We start from the raw sequence: 27,549 nt of genomic DNA on the forward strand, positions 1-27,549 counted from the left end.
CTTTGCGGCTGTGTGTGAGTGGTGGGGGTGTAGTCAGAGGGCGTGGCCACGCTTGTGGTGGCGCTTGAGGCTCCAGCAAGCCGGACTACGGCCGCTTCGCCGCCTGCGCAGAGCGCCGTGCGTGCGCGCTCGCGTGCGCGCGTCCGCGGTGGTGACGGGCATGGCGGTGTGTGCTCGGCTCTGCGGCGTGGGCCCCGCGCGTGGGTGCCGCCGCCGCCAGCAACGCCGCGGCCCGGCCGAGACTGCCGCGGGTGACAGTGAGGCGGACACGGACCCCGAGGAGGAGCGCATCGAGGCGGGGCCGGCGCGGTGCTCCCTGCTGGAGCTCCCTCCCGAGCTGCTCGTGGAGATCTTCGCGTCGCTGCCCGGCACCGACCTGCCCAGCCTGGCGCAGGTCTGCAGCAGGTTCCGCCGCATCCTGCACACGGACACCATCTGGAGACGGCGCTGCCGCGAGGGTGAGCGGGTGCATCCTTTATCACGGGCACTCGGCCGAGGCAGGAGCATGGTGCAGAGTTCCAAACCAGGCCTCCTGCTGCAGAGTGAGAAAACCAGACATCTAGCGGGCCTGGGCTGCAGCGTGAGACCCTCCCTATCTTAGAAAACCAGATAGTCAGAAGGGCTGCAGAGCGAGAGAGACCCTGTTTTTAAAATTCCCAACCCCCCGCCCCCAAAACCAAACCTACAGCCCACCCTCCCGGTGCAGTAAGAATGAGGACGCAAAGCGGTCCCAGTCCCATTTGGAAGGCCTTCCGTCTGTGTACATACGGCACAGCACTCAGCCTGAGTGGCTTGTTGGTGTGTGTGTGTGTGTGTGTGTGTGTCCTGGAGCCTTGCTGGTGAAGGGAACTTCAGGGATCCCACTGCCTACGTGCCACACGGGCTCGTGCTCTGACTGTGGGCTTCAGCCTTTTCTGTCTTCTGGCCACAGCGGGAGACTGCTTTTTTGCAATTTGCAGAGACTCAGGGGATTTACATCTACCTTCTGGAAACCTCTGGGGTGGTTCATCTCCGTGGGATGGCAGGCTGTGTGAGAAGCGGTTTCCCCAGGTCCTCCCTGCAGCAGGGTTCTTGTGTAATTTCACGGTTGACATCAGAGTTCTGGCTTGTCTCCATTTACCCACTGTGGGAAGTTGGGGTAATCTTGTCTCAAATCTGAGTGGGAGCGTTTGGTGGCAGTCGCCTGAGGGGTGACTTTGGTCAGGAACTTTTTATAATAAGCAGCATGCAAAGCCCTCAGTCTGGAACAGCGCTGTTTGGTGTGTTGGTTGGCGCATGTGTAATGTCCTGTTTGTCTTTTGTCTTCTTTTCTTTTGTGAGAATCCTCAGCAGTAACCTTTAGTCGCACAGGGTAGGTGAAGTTTGTTTTCAGTTTCTCTCTGAGCACTGTCCTTTCTTTTTTACAAATTACTCCTTATTATTATTGTGTGTGTGTGTGTGTGTGTGTGAGAGAGAGTGTGTGTGTGTTTATGTGTGTGTGGCGGGGGTGCATGTCTGTGGAGTTTAGAGGACATTCGCTTCTTCTAGGGCAGTGTTCCTCAACCTTCCTAATGCTGCAGCCCTTTAATACAGTTCCTCACACTGTGGTGACCCCCAACCATACAATTATTTTGTTGCTACTTTATAACTGTAATTTTGTTACAGTTAGGAATTGTAATGTAAATGTCCATGTTTTCCAGTGGTCTTAGATGACCCCCGTGAAAGGGTCGCCCAACCCCCCAGTGGGTCCTCAGGTTCTCAATGCACAGGTTGAGAACTTCTATGTGGGTTCAGGGAATGGAGCGCAGGTGGTTGGCCTGTGCGGCAAGGGCTTTCTTTTACCTGCCCAGCTGACTGGTGTTCCCCTGGGGTTGAGTGTGTGCACTTGTGACACTCAGCGCGCTCTAGAGTGCTCTCCATTGGCCTGCTGGGCCTGGGCTGATCTTGGGGGGAATTGTAGGGGGTCTGGATCACAGAGATTTCAAAGGGTTGCTCTGGCCACACCAACTGAACTGGAGCTTGGGACACACTCTGAGAGTTGTGAACAAGAGATGTATAGAGTCCTGTTGCCAGTGTGGGAAGTGGTGGGGGGCAGCTCGGGAGAGCCTGTTCCAGCCCTCTCTTCCTCAGCTGCAGCTCGCAACAGTTTGGTGGGATTCCAGAGCCGTGAGTGGAGAGCAATGAGATCTCACCTACGCCCGAATGCCAATTTTGAGAAATTAAAGGCTAGGAAACCAAAAGGCTGCAAAATATTGGTGTTAACAGGTGTGAGCCACCACACCTAGCATTTAAAAAGGTTATTATTTTTATGTGTGCGTGTGTGCGTGTGTGCGTGCGTGCGTGCGTGCGTGCGTGTGTGCGTGTGTGCGTGTGCGCGCGTGTGTGTGTGTGTGTGTGTGTGTGTGTGTGTGTGAACATGAGGTTGCAGGTACCTACTGGCTCCAGAAGAGGGACCCTTAGAACTAGAGTTGCACATAGTTGTGAATCACCCCCATGTGGATGCTGGGAACCAAACGAGGTCCTCTACGAGATCAGTTTGTGCTCTTAACTGCTGAGCAATCTCTTTAGGCCTCTCCCCTCATTTTTCCCTTTGGTCTGTGAGTTTTATTCAGGTAATCTGGAAGGATTTCTGTTTCGTGTTCCTTTTGTTCTCACTTGGTTTTGAACTCCTGTGGTAGTTACTAGCCTTGGAAGTTTGTGCTCAGGTGGTCTCTGGCACTCTAGGGGGCTGCACGGGGCCTGTGGCTATGCTGACTGGGTTCCTGGCTGCCCTTTGTGAGACAAGATCGCCCAATGTAGAGGAGGCTGGCTTTGAACTCTTGATTCTGTTTTTACCACACACACACACACACACACACACACACACACACACACACACATTGGGTCATAGACATGTCAGGCCACCTGGCTATTCAGGAAGGTGTACCCCCATGGGGGTCAGGGACAGGTTGACTGACGGGTCTCCCTGAGGCAGTCTCTTTGTGCCTAACTTCCTGGGGAGTTGGGGAATTGCTGTGTGTGAGACAGTCTAGCCCTTATTTCTCCGAGCATCTTCTTTCTTGGATTCCAAAATCAAATAGATTTATGAAAAACAGCAGGCCTGGTTCCTCCCGGCCTCCGTGGTTTCCTGGCAGGGCTGTAACGCTGGGTAGGCTAACTACTTACCTAACTTTTAGGGGAGTAAGTGAGACTGGTTTAAGTGCTTATGAGTTTATTGCTGGGATTTATTCTTGCTGAGACTTAGGCCAGGACTGACCATCAAGGTGTGGACCAAACATTTGTGTTAATAAGTTTCTAAGTGGGCCCAGCTTTCAGGAAGCGGAAGCAGAGGCATCAGACAATCAAGGCTGGCGAGGGCTATCGATTGAGTTCAGGGTTAGCTCTTGTTTCAATAAAAAGTGAGAAGAGTCTGGGTGTAGCTGACAGGATAGGCCCAGTGTGAGTGAGTCCCCGGGTCTCACTCCTGTGACTGCTGAAAATGAAAACAAGTGAGAAAGCAAACCCGTGCTTTCTACCAGGTTGGGTGGCCTCAGACTGGGAGTCTTGGTGTTGGATGTGTATATCAGATTTAAACATGTTTTACTTAACTTGTTGTGAGACAGGTCTCATTTGGTAGCCCAGGATGGATTTGAACCTTCCCTTCTGAAGTGGGATGACAAGGGTGTACCGTCATCGCCCAGATTAGGCGCTTAAGTGTTACCTTCATACACAGCCTGTGTGGCCTTTCTCTTGGCTGCAGAGGCAGGAGGAACGTGTACTGAGGGTTTTTTAAAGGCTGCTTCACCATAGGAGAACAGGCTGGGTGTGAGCCTGTCTCTGCTGGCATAAGGGAAGGCTGGCCTTACCACAGTGAGTGGGTGGACCTCGGTGATTGGCTCTCTGAGGCAGCCATAGGGCAGCTGGAGAACTGGGTGTGTCTTCCTTCTGGGCAGATGTAAACACAGCCATGCAGAGGAGACAGTCACCTCCTGAAGCCCGCACACCCCCGTCCCTTCAGAGTCGCCTGGGCCTGGCCACTGTGAGTCAGTGTCCTCTGGCAGCTGCCCAGCTGTCCCCAGTGGCAAGGGAAGGGCTAACCAGGACTCATAAGCCTGGCACTGGTGTGTGGGAATGTCCCATGTCCCAGGCCTCTGAAGGGACCAGGGCAGCCTACTCTCAGATTCAGACAGCAGATGAATGGGGGCTCTGCCCACAGCGCTTCACCCCGCTGTGCAGGTGTCTTGGGGATGACCAGTATACTCATGAGGGTCTAATGGGCGGGCTTCCAGAGCCTGTTTCCAGGAGATGAAAATCGCTGCTTGGGAGGTCGCGTCAACTGAGAGCTTGTGCGTTTCAGCTGGTCTGTCTGTCAGCCTCCAGGGTGTTCAGGTGCTCATGGAGAGTGTGGGCATGATCTTCTGGGTCTGCTTTATTTTAAGGTTGGGTGTCCAGGATGGGAAGATTGCCTAGTGGTTAGAGCACTGGCAGTTCTTCTAGAGGGATCTGGGTTCAGTTTCTTGTACTCACGTGGTCTGCACAACCGACAGTAATCCCAGTTCCAGGGGATCAGCGTCCTCTTCTGGCCCCACAGTGCACCACGTGCGAATGATACACATATGTACATGCGAGCAAAACACTCAAATGTGAAATAAAAACAAATACATGTTTTAAAAAAGAAACGAGAGCGCCTTAGCAGCTAAGAGCAGTGGTTGTTCTTACAGAGAGGGCAGGCGTGATTGCCTGCACCCGGAGGGTGGCTCACCACCTGCTGTCTGACGTCCACCTGCTGTAGCTCCTCCAGTCTGGGGGGGGGGGGGTCTGACGTCCACCTGCTGTAGCTCCTCTAGTCTGGGGGGGGGTCTGACGTCCACCTGCTGTAGCTCCTCCAGTCTGGGGGGGGTCTGATGTCCACCTGCTGTAGCTCCTCCAGTCTGGGGGGGGTCTGATGTCCACCTGCTGTAGCTCCTCCAGTCTGGGGGGGGGGGTCTGACGTCCACCTGCTGTAGCTCCTCCAGTCTGGGGGGGGTCTGATGTCCACCTGCTGTAGCTCCTCCAGTCTGGGGGGGGTCTGATGTCCACCTGCTGTAGCTCCTCCAGTCTGGGGGGGGGGTCTGACGTCCACCTGCTGTAGCTCCTCCAGTCTGGGGGGGGGGTCTGATGTCCACCTGCTGTAGCTCCTCCAGTCTGGGGGGGGTCTGATGTCCACCTGCTGTAGCTCCTCCAGTGGGGGGGGGTGTCTGACGTTCACCTGCTGTAGCTCCTCCAGTCTGGGGGGGGGTCTGACGTCCACCTGCTGTAGCTCCTCCAGTCTGGGGGGGGGTCTGATGTCCACCTGCTGTAGCTCCTCCAGTCTGGGGGGGAGGTCTGACGTCCACCTGCTGTAGCTCCTCCAGTCTGGGGGGGGGTCTGACGTCCACCTGCTGTAGCTCCTCCAGTCTGGGGGGGGGTTGACGTCCACCTGCTGTAGCTCCTCCAGTCTGGGGGGGGGGGTCTGACGTCCACCTGCTGTAGCTCTGACTTGCTTCTCTGGCCTCACTGGGCACCAGGCACATGCGGCGCACAGACATACATGCAAGCACAAGACTCATACACGTTAAAATAAATGAATCTAAAAAGAGGGGGTTGGGGAGACAGGTGTGTCCTGCAGCCACCGAAGTGTGTCCAGTGTCTGTGCCTGGACAGACAGACATCTATGTCTGAAGCTGAAACCGTGGGTGGAGGGGTGACCTGAGTGTCTACCCTGTCGCTGGTGAGTTCATCTGTCAACACCAAGCTCATGGCCTGGTCCTGTGACTGGTCGAGGAATCTGCCTCCGAGGCCCTTGTAGGAGTCCAGTTTCACTTGCTGGCCCCTCTTTGCTGTCTGTGTGGGACTTCCTCTGGGACACACATCAAGGGAGAGAGACATCTGGGGACAGTGACACCGAGTCCCCAGTGACTGCAAGATGAGACCATCTGCAGAGAGCGGCTGCGTTGCAGGCTGGCCTTGAATCCTGGGTAGAAATCTGTCCAGAGGCTGCAGCTCTGCAGAAGACCCCTGACAGATGGAACCCAGTGACTTAACTGTAGTCCTTGCTGGCCTGGAAGTCCCTCTGTAGACCAGGCTGGCCTTGAACTCACAGAGATCCACTTGCCCCTGCCTTCCGAGTGCTTCAGTCAGAGGTGTGTGCCACCACACCTGACTTCAAGGTTTTTTTTTTTTTTTTTTAAATTTTTTTTGGACATTTTTCTGTTAAAATATATGGGATATTTTCCCCTTAACACCTCTAGCCCCCCTTTTGTGTACCCCTAATTTTTTTTGTAGTTGGGTCCAGGATTGCCCAGAACTCACTATGTAGCCATATGTTGGCCTTGGATCCATAGGTTCATAAGTGATCCTCCTGCCTCAGATTCAGCCATACACTAGTATGATAGTATCGCTTTTTCTTTCCTTTCCTTTTTTTTTTTTTTTTTTTTTTTTTTTAACACAGGGCTGAACTGTGTGTTTCTGGTTGTCCTGGATCCAGCTGGCCTCAAACTCTTGGAGATCTGTTCTGTCCCTGTCCCCAAGTGCTGGGGTCAGAGGTGCTCACCATCACACCTGGCTTGCCTTCCTTTTTTTGTGTGTCCTTTAATGTTCTAGAACTCTTCTCTATAGACCAGGCTGGCCTTGAACTTACAGAGACCTACCTGCCTTTGCTTCCAGAGTGCTAGGATTAAAGGCATGCGCCACCATTGCCTGCCCTTTTTTATTTTTCTAATTTTTCTTTTTCTTTTTTTAATCATTAAACTTTCCTGTAGAATTTAAGGTGAAGTGACAGATTTTATTTCATTTTGCTTTTTATTTATTGGAGTAAAAATATATGTAACAGCTTGGGCATGGAGGTGCCTACCTGTGATCAGAACTCTCATGGGACAGAGGTAGAAGGACCACAGGTTTGAGGTTGGCCTTTGCTGATTATGAGGCCACGCCTCCAGAAGACTCACAAACGTTCATCTCTACATCGAGTTTCCCTTGAGTGTTTACACTCAGTTCATGGGTGGCAGGCTCATCCTTGAAGTACAGTGTGCCCTCCCCAAAACTGTCCCTGCAAACTGAGGCAGTGTTTTAGTTAGGATTTTACTGCTGCGAAGAGACACTGTGACCAAGACAGCTCTTATAAGGACAACATTTAATTGGGGCTGGCTTACTGGTTCAGAGTTCCAGTCCATTATCATCAAGGCGGGAACATGGCAGCATCCAGGCAGGCATGGCGCAGACTGAGCTGAGAGTTCTACATCTTCATCTGAAGGCTGCTAGCAGAATACTGGCTTCCAGGCAGCTAAGATGAAGGTCTTAAAGCTCATACTCACGGTGACACACCCACTCCAATGGGGCCACACCCGCTTCAATGGGGCCACACCTTCTAACAGTGCCACTCCCTGGGTCGAGCATTTAAAAACCTTCACTGGCAGTGTTGGGGTTCCATGTTGCCCCACAAGTCCTCCTCCAGCACTCTGGAAGCTGAGGCAACGTGAATCTCTGAATTCAAGGCCAGCCTGGTCTACAGAGTGGGTTGACAGCCAAGGCTACACAGAGAAACCCTGTCTCAAAAAATTCAAAAACCAAACCAAAACAAAAAAAAAATTATTTTCAGGAATTCTTTGTCTTAAAAGGCAGAAGTTTCAAGAATAAGAATTGTTTTGCTCGTGTCTATGAAAGGGGTGCTTCAGGGTTCAGAAGCGGGATCTCACGGTGTTTGTGGGTTGTTGGCTTACATAGTATCAGGTCCTCAAAGGTTGTCCACATAGTGTGGGTCAGAGAAGTTTTTCTGCATGTCTGTGCCAGGATTTACCCACCTCCCACAGACCCTTTGTGTTTGCTGATTCAAGGGGCATATAAGCAGGGAGCTTGGCATTTCCGGATACTCTGCGTCAGTTCCTCCGGCCTGAGCCTGGCCACAGACACGTGGGGCCACGGTGCGTCTAAGTTAAACTTTCTGTTGGCCTGGACAGTGCAGGTTTGTAGACTGCCTGCGTTCAGATCATGCGCACACCTTCTCGGGGTTTGTCTCTTGTTGCACTGCCTTTTGAGGGTTAGGTGCTTCTCAAAGAGAATTACTTACACCACTTCACTACAGTAAAAGAAACTGCCAACCTGCAGCACTACAGTCATTGCTTAAGGAGCACTGTGCACCGGGCTGGGATGGCTCCGGGTTTCATCCCTAGAGCCATGCAAAACAAACAAACAAACAAAAAACCAAACCACGTTGGCCTCTATCTTCTGTCCTCGATGCTGAACTTGCCTCGGAATGACGGTGAGCTCTTGGTAGCTTTCCTGGAAGCGGGGAAGGGTACCTACCACCTCGCTGCTGTCCAGGGTCTGGTGTGGGAGCTGAGCTGAGGGCATCTTCCTTTGACGGCTTGTGGGAAGGTTGCACGACTGTGCCAGGATGTGGGCTTGATTGTTCTTAGCCCTCTGTGGACAGGAGGAGCTGTGGGGTCCCAGTGACTCTGCTCTTCTCTCTGGCAGTGAGTGAGAAGGAAAAACCCACAGTGGCCGCTGCCTTGGCCAGGGCTGCAGCATAGACTGGCAGCTCCCAGTTCTGACGCGGTTAGGCTGTAGAAGAATCAGACCGAGTCACTGCTCCTCGGTGGCCGGAGCACCGTGTGGGAACACCGTGTGGGAGCATGTCAGTCAGATGGTGTCAGTCAGATGGTGCGGGATGAGGAAATCGGTCTCAGCCCGCTGGTCTCTGGAGCAGACCTGGGGTCTCCGAAGGTGGGTGGGGAGCTCTGTAGCCCTCACCTGGGCCTGATCACACTCGGCCCAGCCCCAGTCAGTGCTGCTGAGAGACAGCTGTTCATGCTCAGAACTTCAGAGTTTGCAAGATCACGTTACCCAGGCAACACTGCGGTGGGCAACCCTGGGTGTTGGGAGCATTTATCAGGCTGGCTGGGCATCCTGCTAAATACTGCTCTGATCCAGCTCTGCACTCTGGGTGGTGCGCCTCAGAAGCCACGCCCAGTCCTTGCAGCCATCACCATTGGTCAGGACCCCCAGCCCACCAGGCTGGCTGCCACAGCTTGGAGGGATGCAAGGACAGTTATTTTGCTGAGTTAGGGATGGCTACTCGGCAGTTCTAGCCTAGCCCCTCTTTATTTTTGAGACATCTTCTTACACTGTGGCCTAGGCTAGCTTGGAATTCACTCTTTAGCCCAGGCTGGCCCCCAACTTACTGTGCAGCTCAGGATGACCTTGAACTTCTGAGCCTCTGGCCTCTGTCTTCCAAGTGCTAGGGTAGCCGCAACACCTGGTTTGTTCCTTGCTGGAAATCAGCCCTGGGCCTTGGGTATGCCCGGCTCTACTAACCAAGCTACATCCCTAGCACAAGTTATGCTTTTGGGGGAGTAAAGAAAGCACCAGTAGAAGGCAGAGAGCAGGATCTACGTGTTTGGGGCTACCCTAGTCTACCACAGAGCGAGACTATCTCACAGAAATAAAGAACAAAGTAACCCAAATGTCACAGTGTTAGGTGTCCTGAGTCTCTGGCCCAGGGGTGACTGGCAGAAAGGTTTTCAGTGTAGTGTTCCCACGGACATTATTGCAGAGAGCTTCACAGTCCGCATGGTCCTGCTTCCTGACCCCTGGACGAGCTCTGTACAGGCGCCAGGGAGCACACTGCCCATGCTGCCGCTTACCCCAGCTGTATGGCACAGCCACCATCGTGTAGCAGCCTTGTGACAACTGAAATCACTGGGTAGCCTGCCTGAGGGACACCCCTGTCCGCAGTGCTGGGATGGATCACAGGGTCCCGTACATAGGAGGCACACGGTCTACCACTGAACTCTATTCCCAGCCCACGATAACAATTTTTTATGTTTAATTTGCAAACTTAAATCATGCTAGTGATCAAATTTCCTCTTTGAGGTTAGCCTGGTGCCTGGATCAAATCTGTCGGTGTTTCTCTATAAAGGACATGGGCCTCACATAGTGTTTTTCCGTGATAATCAGGTGGGCATCTAGATGTCCCCCAGCCTGTGGTTACCCATGTAGGGTAACTTGGACATTGGAGCTCTCTGGCTTTGGAAGGCAGTACACACAGATAAGCTGTAGGCCTGAGGACCTGAGTGGAGGCAGCTTGAGGGACTCAGGTTAGACAGCATGAAGGACTGGCGCCACCCCCACTGTGTGCACCTGCTGTGCAGTGAGACCCAGTTCAGCTGTGCCTGATAGTCGGTTCTGGTTCTTCCTGGCACGGTTGGCAAGGGCACCTCCAAGGCTGTCCAGGTCAAGGTTCCTGGGTCTGGGCCACATCACTGCCTTTGTCTCAGCCCCTCCCCCTCAGCTGACTTTATAGGAGTCACTCAGCTGCAGCAATCAATCGCAAGGATTGATTGTGCTGGCTCAGCACATCTGAAGTTGTCATTGGACCACGGGGTGTGGTGGCTTTCTAGAAGGTGAGCCAGAGACACACGGCCGAGATGCCCACATCCTGGCCCTGCTGACCCACGGCCTCTCCACTTCCTGCCTCTCCTGTACATTTGTTGATGAGCATCCTTCCCTCCAGTTAAAATTGCTGAGTGGGCGGAGCCTTACAGACAGCTGGCCCAATCCCAGTGCTGTGCTGGAGAGATGAGCTCACCTGCTGCAGGTGCCAAAGGTATGCGGCCTTGGAGCCAAGCTGTAACCCCTGTGTGACTCAGTCTCCAGGTTTACTCACCACACACACACACAGACACACACACACACACACACACAGAATGCGGGACCTTGCCTGGATCTTCTCCCTGGAGGGAACGAACAGCCAGGCACAGCTGAGAGAATGCCGAGTGGGAGCATACTCTCTGGGGCCTGGGGTGGAGGGAGGAAGCTCGTAGGAAGCTGGAGCCCTGCCCCCACCAGAGCTGCCCAGAGAGCCTCCTGGGTGCCTGCCTCTGACAGCCCGTGAGTGCCCGCTGATCCCTCCCATCCAGAGCACGGGGCTAGGGGCATCTTTTACCGAGGGATAAACACCCGTCTCTAGGGATCAACAGAGATGAAGTGCTGAGGGTGTGGTTTAGAGACCCCTCGCTGGTCGCACCATGTCCCGTTCTGGACAGCTGGTGTCCCGCTGTGTGGCAAGGCTGGAGTCCCGACAAGGGAGGTCACTGTTGAACATCTGATGAGGTTGTGCTACGAAGCCCAGGCTGGCCCTGCATGTAGCGTGTAACATTGGAAGTGTGTGCTTTAGCTGTCGCTGGGACCCATAGCTTTCTTACCCATTCTTACACTGCGGCCTCACCACCAAGGGACACGGGCCTTGCTTTAGTCCTGGGTCTCACTGGTGGCTCGTGGGCTTTTGTGCAGGTCACATGACCTGTGTGCCTCCTGCCTCAGTGCTAATGGAGAGGACTGGGCCTTCCTGACTGCTCTGGCAGAGGCTCCTGGCGAGCCTCTTGGGGATGGCACTGGGTGGAGGCTTCTCAGTGGTGAGAGCTGGTGCCATGAACTGTGCTGGTTGTCCCCCTTCCCCAGACCTGAGACCCGAGGCAGGGGGCTGGCTGGCAGTTCGTTGAGGTGGGCTGGGGCTGTAGTGGGATGAATGCTGTGCTACATCAGTGGGGTGGGGTGGGATGGTGGAGGAGGTAGGAGGGTGCTGAACACCTTTGCGTTGATGTGGTATTAAAAATGGGTCTGCGGTGTCAAGAAAATCACCACATTGTCTAAAGTACTCAAAGAAGAACGGAGGTTCCCGGCTGTAGAAGTGTTTGTGGGTAGCTGTGCCAGATGAGGCCAGAAGCCACACACAGCTTTTATTCTAAGACAAAGAGAGGACCTGTGTCTCACTCTGAGTGGTCGAAGCTCCGCCTCAGCCTCTCGCACCATTGGCTAACTTAAAGGGACAGTTGTTAGCAAAGCGCCCTTCCTGAGCAGGGTGCAGCCCTGGCCCCGTCTTGATCAAAGTGCAGACTGGGGAGGGATTTCGGCCAGATGCCTCGTTACCGATTTCTCCGAAGATGGGGCAACCTTTGTAACCCTTTGACAGAAAGAACAGTGCATTCCGCGTGCATTTCCCTCAGAGGGACATTGGGTGCTGCTCTCCAGAGTCTGTTAAGGACAGGTCCAGCCACACCTCTGGCCATCTGGGCCATCTGGGACCTAACACCAGCGTTACAGACCTCATAAAGGTGCGAATGGCCACCATTTCCAGAGTCCTGAGTACCTCAACTCGATGTACAGTTGGGTTGCGGGACCGTAGCAGAGCAGGCGGGGAGGGAGGAAGGGAGATGGGCGGCCCTCACTGCAGCACAGCAGGGACTTGGTCTGTGGGCAGGCAGAGAGGTCGCACAGAGGAGTCAGATTCCTACTGATGAGGGAGCGCCAGCCTGAGTCCCCCCGCCTGCCACTGTCACCAACTCTGCTGTCTTTCGAGTTCTTGGATTTACATCTAGCGCATTTCTTGTTGCAGAGTATGGCGTTTGTGAGAACCTGCGGAAGCTGGAGATCACAGGCGTGTCTTGCCGGGACGTCTATGCAAAGCGTGAGTCAGTCCTCTCTCTGTCCTGTGCCTGGGGCTCAGTAAGTGGCAGTGGCAGTGACCGTGACGTCAGTGGGGCTGATGCGTGCTGCTGTCCGTGAGGGTCAGAGGCATCCAGGGCCCACATGTCTATTTATTTAATCTATATTTTACTTTGGTGCTGCCAGGGATTCAGCGCTAGGCAAACGCTCTCATTGTCCTGGCCCACATCCCACCCCGTATATTCTGTTGTAATATACATGACAATTGTGTATATCTGTGGGATACAGTGACCTTGGCTATATGTATACAACATACACTGACCAGATCGGGGCGAACGGCATATCCGTTACCCCAAACAGTTATATCCTGCTGGGAGCATGTGCGGTTCTGTCTCAGTGAACAGCTGTCTGCTGTGCTGGATAACTCCCGCCCAACGGCAGCTCGCACCGTGACAGAGCTGAGCTGAGAGTGGGGGCTGGGTGGGAACACTCCGGCCTTCTGGAGTGGAGGTGGGCCTGCCTACGTCGCCAGTCTGCAGGAATGGAGAAGTGGAGCCCTGTTCTCCATCAGCTCCCTCAGTATCAGAGCAGCTGCCTCTGCTCCGTGCTCCCCATTCTTCCGTGTTCCCCATTCTTCCGTGCTCCCTATTCTTCCGTGTTCCCCATCCTTCCGTGCTCCCCATCCTTCCGCAGTTCCAGTTCCCAGCTCATGTTTCCCAGCAACTCCTCTACTTCCCAGAGTCTCTCCCTCTAAGTACACAGCATCCCTGTCCCCCATTAGCTTCTCTTCAGAATCTGTGGGGCTCATATGTCCCACACTGTGGCCAGTGGCTGCCTGACCCTCATTTCAAGCTAGTAGCACAGCTTGCCCCTCAGGAGTGATGGGCGCCAGCAGCCTCATCCTCTCAGGGACACAGCTGTGGACACTGGCCAGGTGTCAGTGTCCTGTGACAGACAGCTCATGGAGCACACACCCGGATGGCGTTCCTTAGAGCTGGGCTCGTCTGTCCTGTGGAGAACCCTCCCGGGTACAGGGTCTGTGACGTGTGGTGGGGCAGACGGCAGGTAAGGACAATGGAGTTGTGCTGTTTGGCTCTGTGAATATGCCGCTGCTGCAGAGCTAGCCTCTCTCTGCTGGCTTCTCAGCACCTGGGCGCTTGTATTGCATTGTCAGAGCATACTTCAGGGGTGAGTCTCGCTGAAGTGTGGGGGTTGAGATTCTGAAAGCCTGCAAACACCCCTAAGCCAGGAACTGATGGCTGAAGAAGGTCAGCCTGAGTCCCAGAATGGGAGGCCGGCCATGCCAGTCAATCTGGAGTCAGCAGTGACAGGTGTGACGTGGGGAGCGTGGGGCCGTGTCTCTGCAGGGACAGAACCCTGCACAACTCTAGGGACCTGTCAGCCATACTGATCTCCCGCTCCTGGATCCCAGCGAGCTGTCACAAGGGAGTGAGAGACACAGGGCCGCCTGAGGTCAGAGCTGCAGTGAGTGGCGGTAAACGGGACACCTGCCCCATAGCGCTCCGCAGCCGACCTGGCCAGTCTGGCGCAGCCTGACCCTGGAAGCAGGAGTAGCAGGACGCCAGGTCACAGCACATGGCAGCCGCAACCATGCGAGGGACCCTCAGCCTTTCCTGCTGTGTCCGTTCAGGTATAAACCCTCGCGTGAAGTCAGGACGCTTCATGAAAATTCTCCCCGATTACGAGCACATGGAGTACCGAGATGTGTACACCTGCTGTACGTACCTCACGCCCTGCGCTGTGGCCGCTGCTGTTGCTGCATGGGCGGCCTCGGGCTGGCGGGAGGGCAGGTGGGCTTGCTGTCCCCGGCCTTTTCTCCTTTGCTCTGCGGCAGCTGTGCTGGCTCCTGCTGAGTGGTAGCCTGGGCCCTCTGAGTATGGGTGGGGTTTCCACAGTAGCTTCTGGGGTCTTGGGCAGCACTGTAGAAGTTAGGTCTGGTTCTGCCCCACAGCCCCATGCTCCCAGAAATAAGACTCAGACTCAAAATATATTTTCAAATACCTTGGCCATATAGCTAGGCTCTTCTCTGACTAGAATCGTAACTTACGATAACCCACTTATTTTAACCTATATTCTGCCATGTGGCTGGCTACCTATGCTCAGGCACCATGCGTCTGTCTCTTTACATCTTCCAGGGCAAATCTCCTCAGCCTGGCTGTATCCCAGAATCCTTTCTGCCTCACAGATGTCCCGCCTTCAATTTCCTGTTTAAGCCATGGGCCATAGGCTATTTATTTATTTTTAAATGATTATTTTCTTATTTATTTTATGTATATGAGTACATCATAGCTGTCTTCAGACACACCAGAAGAGGTTGTCAGATCTCATTACAGATGGTTGTGAGCCACCATGTGGTTGCTGGGATTTGAACTCAGGACCTCTGGAGGAGCAGTCAGTGCTCTTAACCGCTGAGCCATCTCTCCAGCCCTGCCATAGGTTTTTTAGTTGACAGGTGATGCATCCATACACTACACAAGATATTCTTTCTTTCTCCACAGCTCTCAGTTGTGGCTTGGGCAGGAACATCTCACTGATATTTTTTTTCTTTTTTTTTCCTAAGATTTATTTGTTATATGTAAGTACACTGTAGCTGTCTTTAGACACACCAGAAGAGGGCGTCAGATCTCATTATGAATGGCTGTGAACCACCATGTGGTTGCTGGGATTTGAACTCAGGACCTTTGGACGAACAGTCAGTGCTCTTAACTGCTGAACCATCTCACAATTTTGTTATATTTTTTAAGGCAGTTGCGGAAAAAATCAGGTAGAGCAGAGAGCAGAAGGCCCTGTAGAGACCTCGAAGGCTTCTCCATTCTAAATAACATGTTATTGGGCTCAGTGCCACGTGCCTGTCAGAGCACTCAAGAGGCCGAGGCAGGAGGATTGCTGTGAGTTCTGGGACAGCTTGAGGTATAGAATGGGACTACGGTCAAAAGCAAAAACAAAATAAGACCTCCCTCCCCCGAAAACAGACCCCAGAAGAAATGTAAACCAATCTCTAGGTTTGTAATCGACTCCAGTGAGCGCAGAGGACACTGCTGTCCTGTCCCTCCCTTCCCCACCCCCCCAGTCAAATGAGGGGTGGATAAACCTGCTTGCCTTGTAAGCCTGTTTACCTGCACTGACTCCATCCAGTTGTCTGGCGTCCAGATTCTGACTGTGGCGCGCGCATGTGCATGTGCGTGTGTGTGTGTGTGTGTGTGTGTGTGTGTGTGTGTGTGTGTCTGTCGCACTCGCGTGCACAAACAAAATTAAAATGGATTTACAAAAAAAAGCCACCTACCTTCCCTCTCTGACTGGGTGCAGGAGACTTCTTTTGATGCTGTGAGGATGGGAGAGGGTATTTCAGCTGTCAAGAAAGACAGAGCTGGCGTAGTCGTGCCTGCCCTGCCAGTTCTTGGTGGAGGCAGGAGGCTTGGGTTCGAGGCTGGCCTTGGCCGTATAGTAAGCATGAGGCGAGTCCTGTTTCTAGCAGTCCCCCAAACAAACAAGTTGTGAACGACTTTTTCCTGTCCAACAAAAGCAAAGACAAACTCTTGACTTATTTCCCAGAGTGCTGTCAAGGTCTGGACGCCAGGTTCCAGCCTCCCGTGGGTACCGTCCCAGCTTTGTGACACGTTGGCTTTGTCTGGCGTGCTCCTGGGCAGTGTGTGGGCACTTTGAATAGCTGCTAACACGCACCTTTGCTTACATTGGCTGGCACAGAGGTGGACTGACTGCCGAGGTCACGGCCAGGGTGTGGGACCTGGGCATGGCGGGGCACGGGACCTGGGCAGGGCTTGAGCTTGGGAAGACTGGTGGTTTGCAGAGTGAGGCACTTCCCACACGGTGTTGGACAGGGTTTCTAGAACACGGTGTCCTGGGCCCAGCAGCCTTCCCTGCTGAGCAGAGAGAGAGAGCAGCAGGTTCTGCCAGCCCCATGGGGGTTGGGGAGGGGCGGCTCTGGGACTCCATGAGAACAGCTGACCCCATGCAGGGCCACATGAGATTCTTCTGGAACTAACTGCCTGGATGCCCAGCGCTCCCAGAGGTCTGTGAAGAGTGTGGCGTCTTTTCTCATTCCTAGGAGGTGCTGCTGAGTGCCTGGGTCAGCCTCCTGTTTGGTGGCCCTGCTGCTTGTTGTTGGCAGCCGAGTGGCAGGGTGGGGGTGGCTGTCCAGCCAAGGTTCGAGTACGTTTGAGTCACACAGCACTTGGTAGGGGCATCCCTGGTAGTGAGCCCCTGGTAGTTCATGGTGTGCCAGAAAAGAAAACAAGGCCCAGCGCCCAACCTATCGTCCTCTCACCCGTGCCTTCCGGGTGCACATCAGCTGGGCTCTCAGCGGGCTTCCTCACCAGCCTGCTGTGACACCTTGCCTCACGAAGGCTTTGGGACCAGGCCCTACCTGGGTTCTTATCACCCACAGGGGCTGTTGCCTGAGGTGGGACTTGGCTCAAAGGCCCCTGGACCCCAGGCTCCTGGGCTAGATGGGCCGAGAGGAACCGTGGGAAGAGTCCTGAGGGTAGGACTGTCCTAGGGTGACTCACGGTGCCCAAGATCTGTTTCTGTGCAGTGCCGGTGTATTAGAGTATCCAGGGACACCTGTCTTTGTTTGTCCTTGTGTGGTTCTCTTGGAGTGACTGTGGGTGTCAGGTGATGGTACTGAGGTCTGAGGCAGGTGCAGGATTGAGGACTGGGAGGGATTTGGTAACAGAATGGGGTGACCCCTGAGATCCCTGGGCTGCACACTGGGGTGTGGTGGGAAGCCCCCTTCAGAGTGCTAGACCCTCCCCTCCCCAAGGAACCACTAACCACTGCCGCTTCCAGAGTGGCAGGGAGTGCGTGGGAAAGTCCCAGAGCAGAACAGCAGGCGTGCAGCGGGAGCTCATCTTCTGACGCTACTGTCACCGTGGACTGCTGGCTGTGACCGGGATGAGACAGGACAGTTACTTGTGTCTTTCCTTTGGACAGTGGGGAAGTGTGAGGCCACGCCCAGGTGAGGTGTGCAGAGAGACCTGCAGACATAAACTCAGCTCTCTTCCACTGTGGGTGGAGCCATGTTTGGAGTTGTGCTGTTTTTTATCGGTGATCTGGCTTTATTCTGGGTGAGCCTGGGCTGCCGGTATGGATAGCACAGGGCTCGCCCTGGGAGGCAGGATGGTTCAGTGGGCTCTGTAGGCAACTCTAGACTCACTGCTGGGAGAAGCGGCTTGTTTCTTCTCTGGGTGTCCAGCTCTCCCGGTGGTGTGAGCTGAGGGAGGCGACTGGCTCCTTCCTGGGGTTTATGTGTAACTTAATGCCCCACCAGATGGAGTTGTCGTGGCTTCTGTTCCCGCAGCACATGGTCACTAATGCTTCCACTGTAAGTGATGACAGAGAGTTACGCTTTTCTTCTTCTGCCCCCTAAGCTCTCCCCTCCTTCCGCTGCAGGATGACCTGGCGGCCACTCCTGGGCGTGCGCCCCCATTACCCCAGGCTCCAGGGCTCACGTGCTGCATGCTGAGCTTGGGGGTTCAGAGACAGGTGACGAGGCCACCTTAGGAAGCTGTGGTCCCTGGGGTTGGTGGGTCTGTAGACTGTGTGTCCTTGCAGTTCTTTAGAAATGGCTGGTGGTGTCGCAGACTAGCCAGCCTCACACTTACTGGAGCTGCTGAGGGTGTGGCTGTGGCTGGTGCATTCAGAGTAAGATGTCCGCGTTAGTGTGCCCTGCACCTGGGGGGTTCTGTGTGTGTCCCTGAGCTGCTTGTCAGTAGCTCAGGTGTGGGCATCAGTCACGGCTGCTTCACTGTATCTAAAAGGCTGAGGGCCTGCACCTGTGACCCACGCCTTGTCTTTAGAACCCCTGTGATGGTCTTGGGCCGGACATGGGGGTAGTGGAGGCAGTTCTTCAACTGTGTCCAAAGGCTGGGCTGTCCCTCTCCCTGAATCCCAGGCCAAGGCCTCTGGTCCCTATCCCTCTGTGGCCCTGCCTGGTTCACCTGAGTTGGAGCTGTGCTCAGTAGCCGTCTGTGACTCCGTGGCCTTCAGGAGCACCCTGATTCACCCATTCATCACTCTGTGAACACAAGCAGTGGCCGTGGTGACAGGCGCAGGCTGGACTGTCACCTCTAGCCGCTCATGGCGGAGGTGATTCCTCTGCCCCAGGAGCATGCTGGGTAATTGTGTCTCTCCTCTCCCAACAGTGCTTCACCGATACAGACACATTCTGGGGCTGTGGCAGCCGGATATTGGGCCGTACGGAGGATTGCTGAACGTTGTGGTGAGTGGGAGCCTCATGGTGGTTCTTGTGCAGGAAGGAAGTGCCCACACTGGAGACGGGCAGTCAAGCCACCGGGCCCCGGCTTTCCTTCAGGGCCAGATGTTACTTTCCAAGTGAACAGATGTTACTGTAAGCAGTCTTTTGGTCTCTGTCTGTGCCCCTGGACTGTTTAAGAGCCACAGGGCCCTCAGCTCCTGGATGCAGGCGCTTGTGTGAGGACACAGGCTTTGATGTGCACTAGTTGACTGAGCGAGGGCACCCTGCCTGGGGTGACCCCTGTGTCTGCTGCAGGTGGATGGACTGTTCATCATTGGCTGGATGTACCTGCCTCCTCATGACCCCCACGTGGGCGACCCCATGCGCTTCAAGCCCCTGTTTAGAATCCATCTGATGGAGAGGAAGTCGGCCACGGTGGAGTGTATGTACGGCCACAAGGGGCCCCACAACGGCCACATCCAGGTAGAGGAGAGCTGGGTCCCCTGTGATGTGACATGCTTGTGTGGTGGAGGGCTGTCTTCCTTTGACTGTCACAGCCCCAGCACCATCCTGCTGAGTGCTAGGCACGTGTGCCGCGACACCTTCAGCCGCAGCCCGTCACAGTTGTACCACGACTCTGGGACTTCAGGCTGTGAAGTTCTGTGGGTTGTCCAGCTCAGTGGGGTGGGGAGGGCCTTACCCACACTGTGAGGCCGTGTGAAGATGGGGGTGCCAGAGCCCACTGGGACATTGCCTCGCTCGGAGCCTTGTGGCTTCTTCCCCCTGTTGGCCGGACAGGTTTGGAGATGAAATTTAGATCTTCAGGCTTGGTTGACGACAAGTCTACCTTCCAAGCCATCTCACTAGACCCTTAAAGAAATTATTTGGGCGGGCATGTGTGAGGATGCATGCCCTCACCTGTGTGAGGATGCCTGTGGGCGGGCATTTTCCTGTGTGCGTGCATTCTCCTGTGTGCACACGAATGCTTGAGGATGCAGGCGTGCATGTCCTCACCCGTGTGAGCATGCCCGCGGGCTTGTGTGTGCATCCATGTGGAGGTGGGACCAGCCTCAGGTGTTCTTTGCTGTTCCTATGAGCCATCCTTCTTGTGTTCTGAGTCAGGGCCTCTTGCTGTGTGACCTGGGGCTGTCCAGTGAGCTGTAGGGATCCACCCATCTTTACCTCCCAGCTCTGAGATCTCCAGCCTGCGTCCCCCACTACTACCCAGGTCCTCACAGGTCCTCCACAAGCACGCCAGAGCTGTCACCTCTGAGGCCGAGCTGTGAACCCTAGCCCTCCTTTTAGAGACAGTTCACTGGCCTGGGGTTCACCCTCTTACTCAAGGCAGAACCTGGGGTCTCCTGCCTCAGCTTCCCAGGCAGCTGGGATGGCAGGCCTGCACCACCAGACTGACACATCTGGCTCTCAGTGGGTTTGGTGGGGAGGGAGGTTGATGGCCACTGCGACTCATGTTCCTCCTGGTTCTTTTCCCCCTGTGGTGACACTGAAGATTGTGAAGAGGGACGAGTTCTCCACCAAGTGTAACCAGACAGATCACCACAGGATGTCCGGTGGGAGGCAGGAGGTGAGTCCTGGAGTCGGAGGGGAGGCTGTGGAAAGACATTCGCGTGGCTGGCTGCCTTTTCTTGTGGGCACTGTTGGCTTAGGTAGAGCACGTGAGGGCCCATCGTTTGGAATCACAGCACTGTCCCCCCAGCCTTGTCTGTGCAGTGCGCCTGCGGTTAACATCCGCCACTTCTGCTCTCCGGCCAGGCTGGGATCGCTTGCTGTGCTTCTCCGCACCGTCTGGTGTGGGGCCTGCCCACGCAGACTGCAGGAAGCTGCTTCTCCGTGTGCAGTCAGGGGCTCTGAGGGCTGTTCAGAGCTGCTTTCTTCACTCAGGGGACCTGGTGGCCTGGGATTCTAGGGCGTGGTAGCACAGTGGATGTCCCATGTGCTGGGCCTCTGCCATTCGCACAAGTGAGTTTATGCTCTTTTGAGGTTAGATTTGTGAGCATCTGAAGCCACACCGCCATCAAGAACTTGGGCTCCTTGAGTGTGGGTGTCTGTGGGGCTGTTTATGGTGGCTACACTTATAGCACGTTCTCAGTTTCCAGGGTTAGTGGAGAGCCACAGGAGTGTTCTGGTGAACTTGTGAGTCCCTGTCCTGACAGTACTACCATTTAACTCTGGTGTCCCACAGTCTCCACTTGATGCCCCGTGAGACTGTTGGAATTCTTTCTTTCTTTCTTTCTTTTTTTTTTCCCCAAATGTGGCCCTTGGCTGTTTAGACCTTAGACAGAGGTCATGGGCTCAGTTCTGGAGATGCCTGATGGGATTCCGGGGTTCTGCCTGGCTTGCCAGCTTTGGTTTGGTTTGGTTTGGTTTGGTTTGGTTTTGGTTTTTTGGATTTTTTTTTTTTTTTTTTTTTGTTTCTTTTGTTTGTTTTTTTTCTGAGACAGGGTTTCTCTGTATAGTCCTGGCTATCCTGGAACTCACTCTGTAGACCAGGCTGGCCTCGAACTCAGAAATCTGCCTGCCTCTGCCTCCCAAGTGCTGGGATTACAGGCGTGTGCCACCGCCGCCTGGCTGGCTCGCCAGCTTTGAAAAGAGGAGTTTTCCTGATTACTGCAGCTGAAATGGGGAACACGTACTTTATGGGGAGCGGGTTGTCTGGTTAGGAGTGGGGTGCGGAGAAAGGAAGACAGCCCTGTCACCACTGATGGCTATCTTCTGGGGCCAGTGGGAGCGTAAGATAGTGACTGTCCTGTGCCAGGCACACGTGTCCCCCGGATGGGGTCCCAGGCCCTGTGCTGTCCTTCTGTAGCTGGGACTTGCCCTGGTGATCATTCTGTTTCACACCGACCCCGAGCCGAGCTGTGTGCTAGAGGCGCCCTAATGACCCTTCCAGGCCAGCCTCCAGGTGCTGGTAGCTCCAGTTAGCTCCCTGTGGTGCTGAAGTCTCTGCTTCTCCTACTCAGTTGCTTTTGTTTTGTCTGTTACCTATTTGAGTATCTTATTTTGCTTTGTTTTGTTTTTTATTTTTTATTTTCAGGGTTATCCTGGGCATCTTTTAAAATTTTTTTAATTAATTAACTAATTAATTAATTTTTTACACTCTATACTTTATCCCCCCATCCTATTTGAGTCTTATAAATAAAAATGTGTTCCTTTTAAAATAAAAACATGTTCTTGTGCTCCTCCACAAGAACAGCCACCGTAATGAAAGGGTTAACTTTGAGGGCGGAGCAGGTTTTACTGTCATCCTGGCTGTCCTAGAACTTACTGTGTAGATCGGCTAGCCTCCAGCACAGAGAGATATGCCTGACTCTGCCTTTTTAAAATTGTGTGTGTGTGTGTGTGTATGTGTGTGTGTGTAGTTATATGAATATTTGTCAGAGGAGTGTCCACTCCCCTGGAACTGGAGTTAGCTCATTGTGAGCTGCTAGGTGTGAGTGCTGGGAACTGAACTCAGGAACTCAGGTCATCTGAAGAGCATCAATCTCTTAACTACTGAGCCATCTCTTCAGCCTGAGGGGTTTAAATGGAACCTAATTTTATTTTATTTATTTATTTTTTAAAGATTTGTTTTATATATGTGAGTACATTGTCACTGACACACCAGAAGAGGGCATCGGATCCTATTACGGATGGTTGTGAGCCACCATGTGGTTGAACTCTGGACCTCTGGAAAAGCAGTCAGTGCTCTTAACCACTGAGCCATCTCTCTAACCCCTGGAGCCTAATTTTTTTTTTTTTTTAATTTTTTAAAATGTCTTCTTTTTTTTTTTTAAAGATTTATTTATTATATGTAAGTACACTGTAGATGTCTTCAGACACACCAGAAGAGGGCGTCAGATCTTGTTACTGATGCTTGTGAGCCACCATGTGGTTGCTGGGATTTGAACTCAGAACTTCTGGAAGAGCAGACAGTGCTCTTAACCGCTGAGCCATCTCTCTAGCCCCCCAGAGCCTAATTTTAAGACAAAATATTTTTGGGTCATTCTGTGTTTTATAAGCCTTATCTCCAGTTTGCAGACTGCCTTCCCCTTCAGAGACATGGTGGTCTCCTGTTGGTTTCTTGACGCCTCCCCTCAGTACTGGGGTAGAATAGATTGCTCTGCGGTCATGTCTGTAGCCTCTTGTGTGTGTCGTGTGAATAAGGGATGGCTCTAATGGAGACTCTTTAGTCAGGGCCTCGACATCCTTGCTGAAGTGGGCCAGATCTTGGTCCTGTCCTTCTTGGGGCTCCAGGGACCCACCCGCTGTCCCTCGTGTTGTAGACAACTATCTGACCATGGCTGGATGGTGTGGAGAGGCTCTCTGGCTGTTCGGCGTGGTGTGTGGTGCGCTAATGTAAGGCGTTGGGTCAGTTTGCAGAGGATCTTTGTCATTATAGAGTGGAGTGCTCACATGGCCGCGGCCAGCAGGCCCGACTGGCCCTTCATGCCTTTTCTCCAGCCAGCGCTGTTCCGTGGTCCGCACAGCAGCGGGCCCTGCACACACTGTGTTCTCAAGCCCTACTTTGTGTGGGATGCTGGCCGCAGAGATGTGTAAGATTTTGTGTTCCTGTTCTGCACGGTACTGTCTCTCTGGCTTCCTTTGGGACGCACAATGACTCCTGGGTTCCTGAGCAGGGGCTGACCTGTCTTCAGTGACAAAGTGATGAGTGGGCAGGCATTTCAGCATACAGTAGCACTGTGCACATGAGTTCTGTGTCTCACAGTGCTGTCTGCTCATGAAGGCCTCTTCTCTATAGTATACATCCAATGGTCTCAGCAAGTGCCGTGGGAAAGGAGAACCCACCGTCTGTCAGGCTAGGCCCCACGACGTTCCTCACTGGCACCACAGGCGGTGGCCCCCGCTGGCAGGGTTGGCAGGAACCCTTCTGTGCCTGGGCTCTTCTATGTGCCTGCAGTCTCCCGGGCTGTGCAGGGTGGCACTGTATCAGCGTGGCTCACTCTCTCCCACCATGGGCACAGCCAGGCCCACGCGCTGCAGCCCAGGGTAGGTGTTCTGACTCTGTCCTTGACTGACAGAAGCCCTGTGACCTCGCTGCCCTCTTGGGAGACTAATGTGGTTTCTCCCAGATGGGCTGCGTCCTTAGACCCAAACCCCAGGCGCTCACAGCTCCCGCTCCCACCTGCCCACCCGGAAGCCCGTTCAGCTTGGCGGTGTTTGTCCATTCAGCGCCACACAGCAGCCTCTCCCCTTCCGCCTTGGTGACTCCCACGCCCTTGTTCTCTGAAGGAGTTTCGGACGTGGCTGAGGGAGGAGTGGGGTCGCACGCTGGAAGACATCTTCCATGAGCACATGCAGGAGCTGATCCTGATGAAGTTCATCTACACCAGTCAGTACGAGTGAGTCCGGGCCTCTGCGGTGCTGTGAGTGCTAAGTAGTCGCCTCACTGTAGCCATGAGTACAGCCCCTCTCTGTGGGAGAGGGCCATGGGACCATGCTGTCCCCAGCCTCTGGGTACTGTGAACACCGACCGTTCCCCCTCTCTGGGTACTGTGAACATAGTTGTCTCTCTTTTGGATTCTGTTCTTCCTTTTCTGTGTTGGTACTGTGAACCTAGTCTCCTCTTTCTGAAAGTGTGGGTTTTGTGGGTGGGTGTAGGTGGGTGCTGTGAGCACAGCCCTATTTCTTACCCCTACTGTGGTGTCTGTTGTCTTGTGTCACCCCAGCCATCAAGTGGCCAGTATGTGCTGAAGCTAGTGTCCCTCCTTCTTAGCCTCTGCCTCCATGCCTGGCCATGCCCCTCCCAGTGCTGTGGGCATGGGCTGTTTTTCTGAGGGTAATACTGAGCTGTGCTCTGCTCACGGGCTTGCCCTCCTAGGCCCCGAGGGTGCACATGGATGCCAGGAGGGCTGTGCCCAAGGTCTAGGGCAAGTGGCTGCTCAGGCCTGGAGGACGTCTGTCTGTCCAGCCAGGCTGAGGCCCTTGCTTCGTCTGCCTACCCCGTGCAGCAACTGCCTGACCTACCGACGGATCTACCTCCCACCCAGCCACCCCGACGACCTCATCAAGCCCGGCCTCTTTAAGGGCACCTACGGTAGCCACGGACTAGAGATTGTGATGCTCAGTTTCCACGGCTCGAGGGCCAGAGGCACCAAGATCACAGTGAGTCATCACGTGCCTCAGTGGCCGCCATCCGCTGCTGGGCAGGTCTGAAGGCACAGGCTACGGTGGATGGTCACCCTCTGCTGGGATGCTGAGTTAGGCCCTCTCCAGTGCTGATATCCTAGACTTCCCAGGGTCTGATGAGTTGCACTTTGGAAAAGTGATCCAAGCTGCCTGGCTCACACCCCTGTGCATGGTCACTGGGATGCTCTGCCACAGCAGGTCCCACAGCTCATGTTGGTGTGGCTACTGCTGTGGCCTAGGTTGGGCTTGAACCTCAGATAAAGCCCCTCTCCTGAGCTCTGGACAGCTGGCTATATACACATGGCCGCTCCTCGCCCAGGCCTCTCTGCCACCATATTCCCCTGCCACTGAGTTCTGGGTGGAGGAACATCTTAGGTCTCTGTCGGGGCTTCATGTCCCTCTGCTCTGGGAGAAACTCCACACACAGTTCTGGTAGGATCCAGAATCAGGGTCCCAGCTGTGTGGTGACACAGCCCCCAGCCCCTCCCTTGGGGTTTTAGTATCTCACCAGCACAGGGTCAGGAACTAAGCTCCTGGCCTGTTGTAGGCCAGACCCTGGGAGGGCCCGCATACCTCACGAGTGGGGGGTCTCTAGGCCCAGGAGCGCCTGTGTGTGCCTGCGCTCCAGCCGGCCACCGCGAGTCACTGGCCAGTCCTGGGAGCTGACGTGAGGGAGCCTTCAGGCTCTTGCCTTGTGAGACGCTGCTGCAAAGCCTGGCAGAGCTTGAACTTGCGCCATAGGCTGGGCGGCTTCTGTGGATCTCCCAGCCCTCCTGACTGCTGTCAACTGCCCTTCCCGCAGGGTGACCCCAACATCCCCGCAGGGCAGCAGACTGTAGAGATTGACCTGCAACGCCGCATCCAGCTGCCGGATGTGGAGAACCTCCGCAACTTCAATGAGCTCTCCAGGATCGTCCTGGAGGTCCGAGAGCAGGTGCGGCAGGAGCAAGAGGCTGGCGAGGGCCCCGCCACACCCCGGGAGCCTTCAGCCAAGGGCCCCGAGGGGTCGCCTGCTAAGGACAGCAACGAGCCTGCCAATGGAGCGGGGGCGGCTGAGCAGTCAGCCTCGTCTGGGCAGGGGCAGCCATTCGTGCTTCCTGTGGGTGTCAGCTCGAGGAATGAGGATTACCCCCGCACCTGCCGGCTGTGGTGAGGACTCGGGCCCAGCTCTCAGCCAGCACAGCTTCGGGCGCCCATGGGAGGGCGGAGGGCTCCCTGCAGGGAGGGTGCATGCGCCATGGTGCATGTGCGATTTCCCTGCGGGGAGAGTGCATGCGCAGCGGTGCATGTGGTGGTTGGAGGAGAGCTGTGAGTTCGCTCTCTGCACCCTCAACGCTGGTTTCAGTGTGGCAGGTCTCAAAACAGATGTCCTTACCCACTGGGCCATCTTACTGCTTCAAAGTCTGGTTTTGGTTCTTGGTTTCAGCCATTTATGGTGGTGGGGGCTATGGGAATGGCTGTCTGCACCATAGATGCGTGCACCAGGTGTTCTCTGTGCAGTGTGGGCTCCTGCTGCCCTTCTGATGACTCTCTCTCCCCTCTCTCTAGTTTCTATGGCACAGGCCTCATCGCTGGCCATGGCTTTACGAGCCCCGAGCGCACCCCCGGCGTCTTCGTCCTGTTCGACGAGGACCGCTTTGGCTTTCTGTGGCTGGAACTGAAGTCCTTCAGCCTGTACAGCCGGGTCCAGGCCACCTTCCAGAACGCCGACGCGCCATCGCCGCAGGCCTTCGACGAGATGCTCAGGAACATCCAGTCTCTCACCTCCTGACCCCCACGTGGGCGGAGAGGCTGCACCGGGGCCCTGGGTTGGGGGAGCATGCACTTTAGAAATGACCGCACACCTCCTCACTGGGGCCCTGGTCGCCCCGAGACGCTTCTTGTATAGTGTGTAACATACTCTTGTACATTTGATTTGTTGGTAGCTGTGAAGGTGTACGCTAAGCATGGCGGGAAAATAAAGAGTTGAGCCAGGATGAATCTGAGTGGCCAGTGCCTGTGGCACAGAGAATCAAATGGATGCCTGCAGGCCTCTGGAGCGAACGAATCTGTCTTTAGGAAGGGCTAGAACGCAGCTACCGTGGGTGATGCAGGGACAGGGTTCTGCTGCACCTGTTCCCTTCGGATGACCTAATCAGTCACTGCTGGGAGGTGGCCTCCGAGGGATGGTGGAGTGTCAGGCCCGGGGACCCCATGGGTTTCCATTTCCGTCCTGGCTTGCTTGGATTTTGGACGAGGGCATTCCATCACGGCCTGTTTTCCTGTCCTGGGTGCTAGGAGCCACCAAGGATTGCAAGGGAGTTGCCACTTTGGCCCCTGGTGGCCTCCGGGCCACACCCACTCTAGCAGTAGAGCCAAGCTGTCAGGCCAGCCACCTGCTTGTCCCCAGCAGCTGCACGGTCTCCCCTGGTCCTCCCCACATCTGTGTCTGGATGGCCTGCCCTGCTGCTGGACACCATGTCCCTGATGTTTCACCTCACGGCTGTGCTGGCGCCTCTCAGAAGTGTCGACACCGACCCTCTAGACAGGCACACTTCTGTGTGGCTGTGTTCCCCGGAGCACTGCTGATTGAGGGCTGACCTGCTCGGAGACCCTGAGTGCTGGGCCAGGCCAGCGTCTGTGTTTGAGAACCCTGCCCAAACCCAGCATTAGTGTCCCCTAAGGGCAGAGGCCAGGAGCTCAGGCCTTTGGGAGTGCCTGCCAGAGCTTCCAGTGTTAGCTTCTAGGCCGCCCTTCCCCGTAGCTGTTCA

At 54.8% G+C, this 27,549-nt stretch overlaps 1 protein-coding gene across 2 annotated transcripts; it reads left to right on the forward strand.

The window, feature by feature from the left end:
• The first annotated feature begins 96 nt into the window (after positions 1 to 96).
• Positions 97 to 26,779, forward strand: Fbxo31 (F-box protein 31). 2 transcript variants are annotated; one of them, XM_052166831.1, is made up of 10 exons: positions 97 to 458; positions 12,368 to 12,439; positions 14,069 to 14,155; positions 18,600 to 18,676; positions 18,968 to 19,135; positions 20,163 to 20,237; positions 23,903 to 24,012; positions 24,622 to 24,775; positions 25,602 to 25,948; positions 26,348 to 26,779. In XM_052166831.1, exons 1-10 carry the CDS (start codon positions 161 to 163, stop codon positions 26,568 to 26,570), a joined length of 1,611 nt encoding a protein of 536 aa, XP_052022791.1. In that variant the 5' UTR covers positions 97 to 160; the 3' UTR covers positions 26,571 to 26,779. The 2 variants fall into 2 exon arrangements, with proteins under 2 accessions (XP_052022791.1, XP_052022792.1); XM_052166832.1 differs by lacking the exon at positions 14,069 to 14,155 and having other exon boundaries at positions 100 to 458.
• The last annotated feature ends 770 nt before the right edge of the window (positions 26,780 to 27,549 follow it).

Source organism: Apodemus sylvaticus, chromosome 21, assembly GCF_947179515.1.
Source record: "Apodemus sylvaticus chromosome 21, mApoSyl1.1, whole genome shotgun sequence".
Taxonomy (NCBI): domain Eukaryota; kingdom Metazoa; phylum Chordata; class Mammalia; order Rodentia; family Muridae; genus Apodemus; species Apodemus sylvaticus.

What these genes read in the sequence shown, in the direction of transcription:
- Fbxo31 (XM_052166831.1), top strand. Translation starts at nt 161, where the DNA reads ATGGCGGTGTGTGCTCGGCTCTGCGGCGTGGGCCCCGCGCGTGGGTGC. An exon ending in GAGGATTGCTGAACGTTGTG is followed by an intron (nt 18,677 to 18,967) that starts GTGAGTGGGAGC and finishes TGTCTGCTGCAG; the next exon opens with GTGGATGGACTGTTCATCAT. An exon ending in CCCACAACGGCCACATCCAG is followed by an intron (nt 19,136 to 20,162) that starts GTAGAGGAGAGC and finishes GTGACACTGAAG; the next exon opens with ATTGTGAAGAGGGACGAGTT.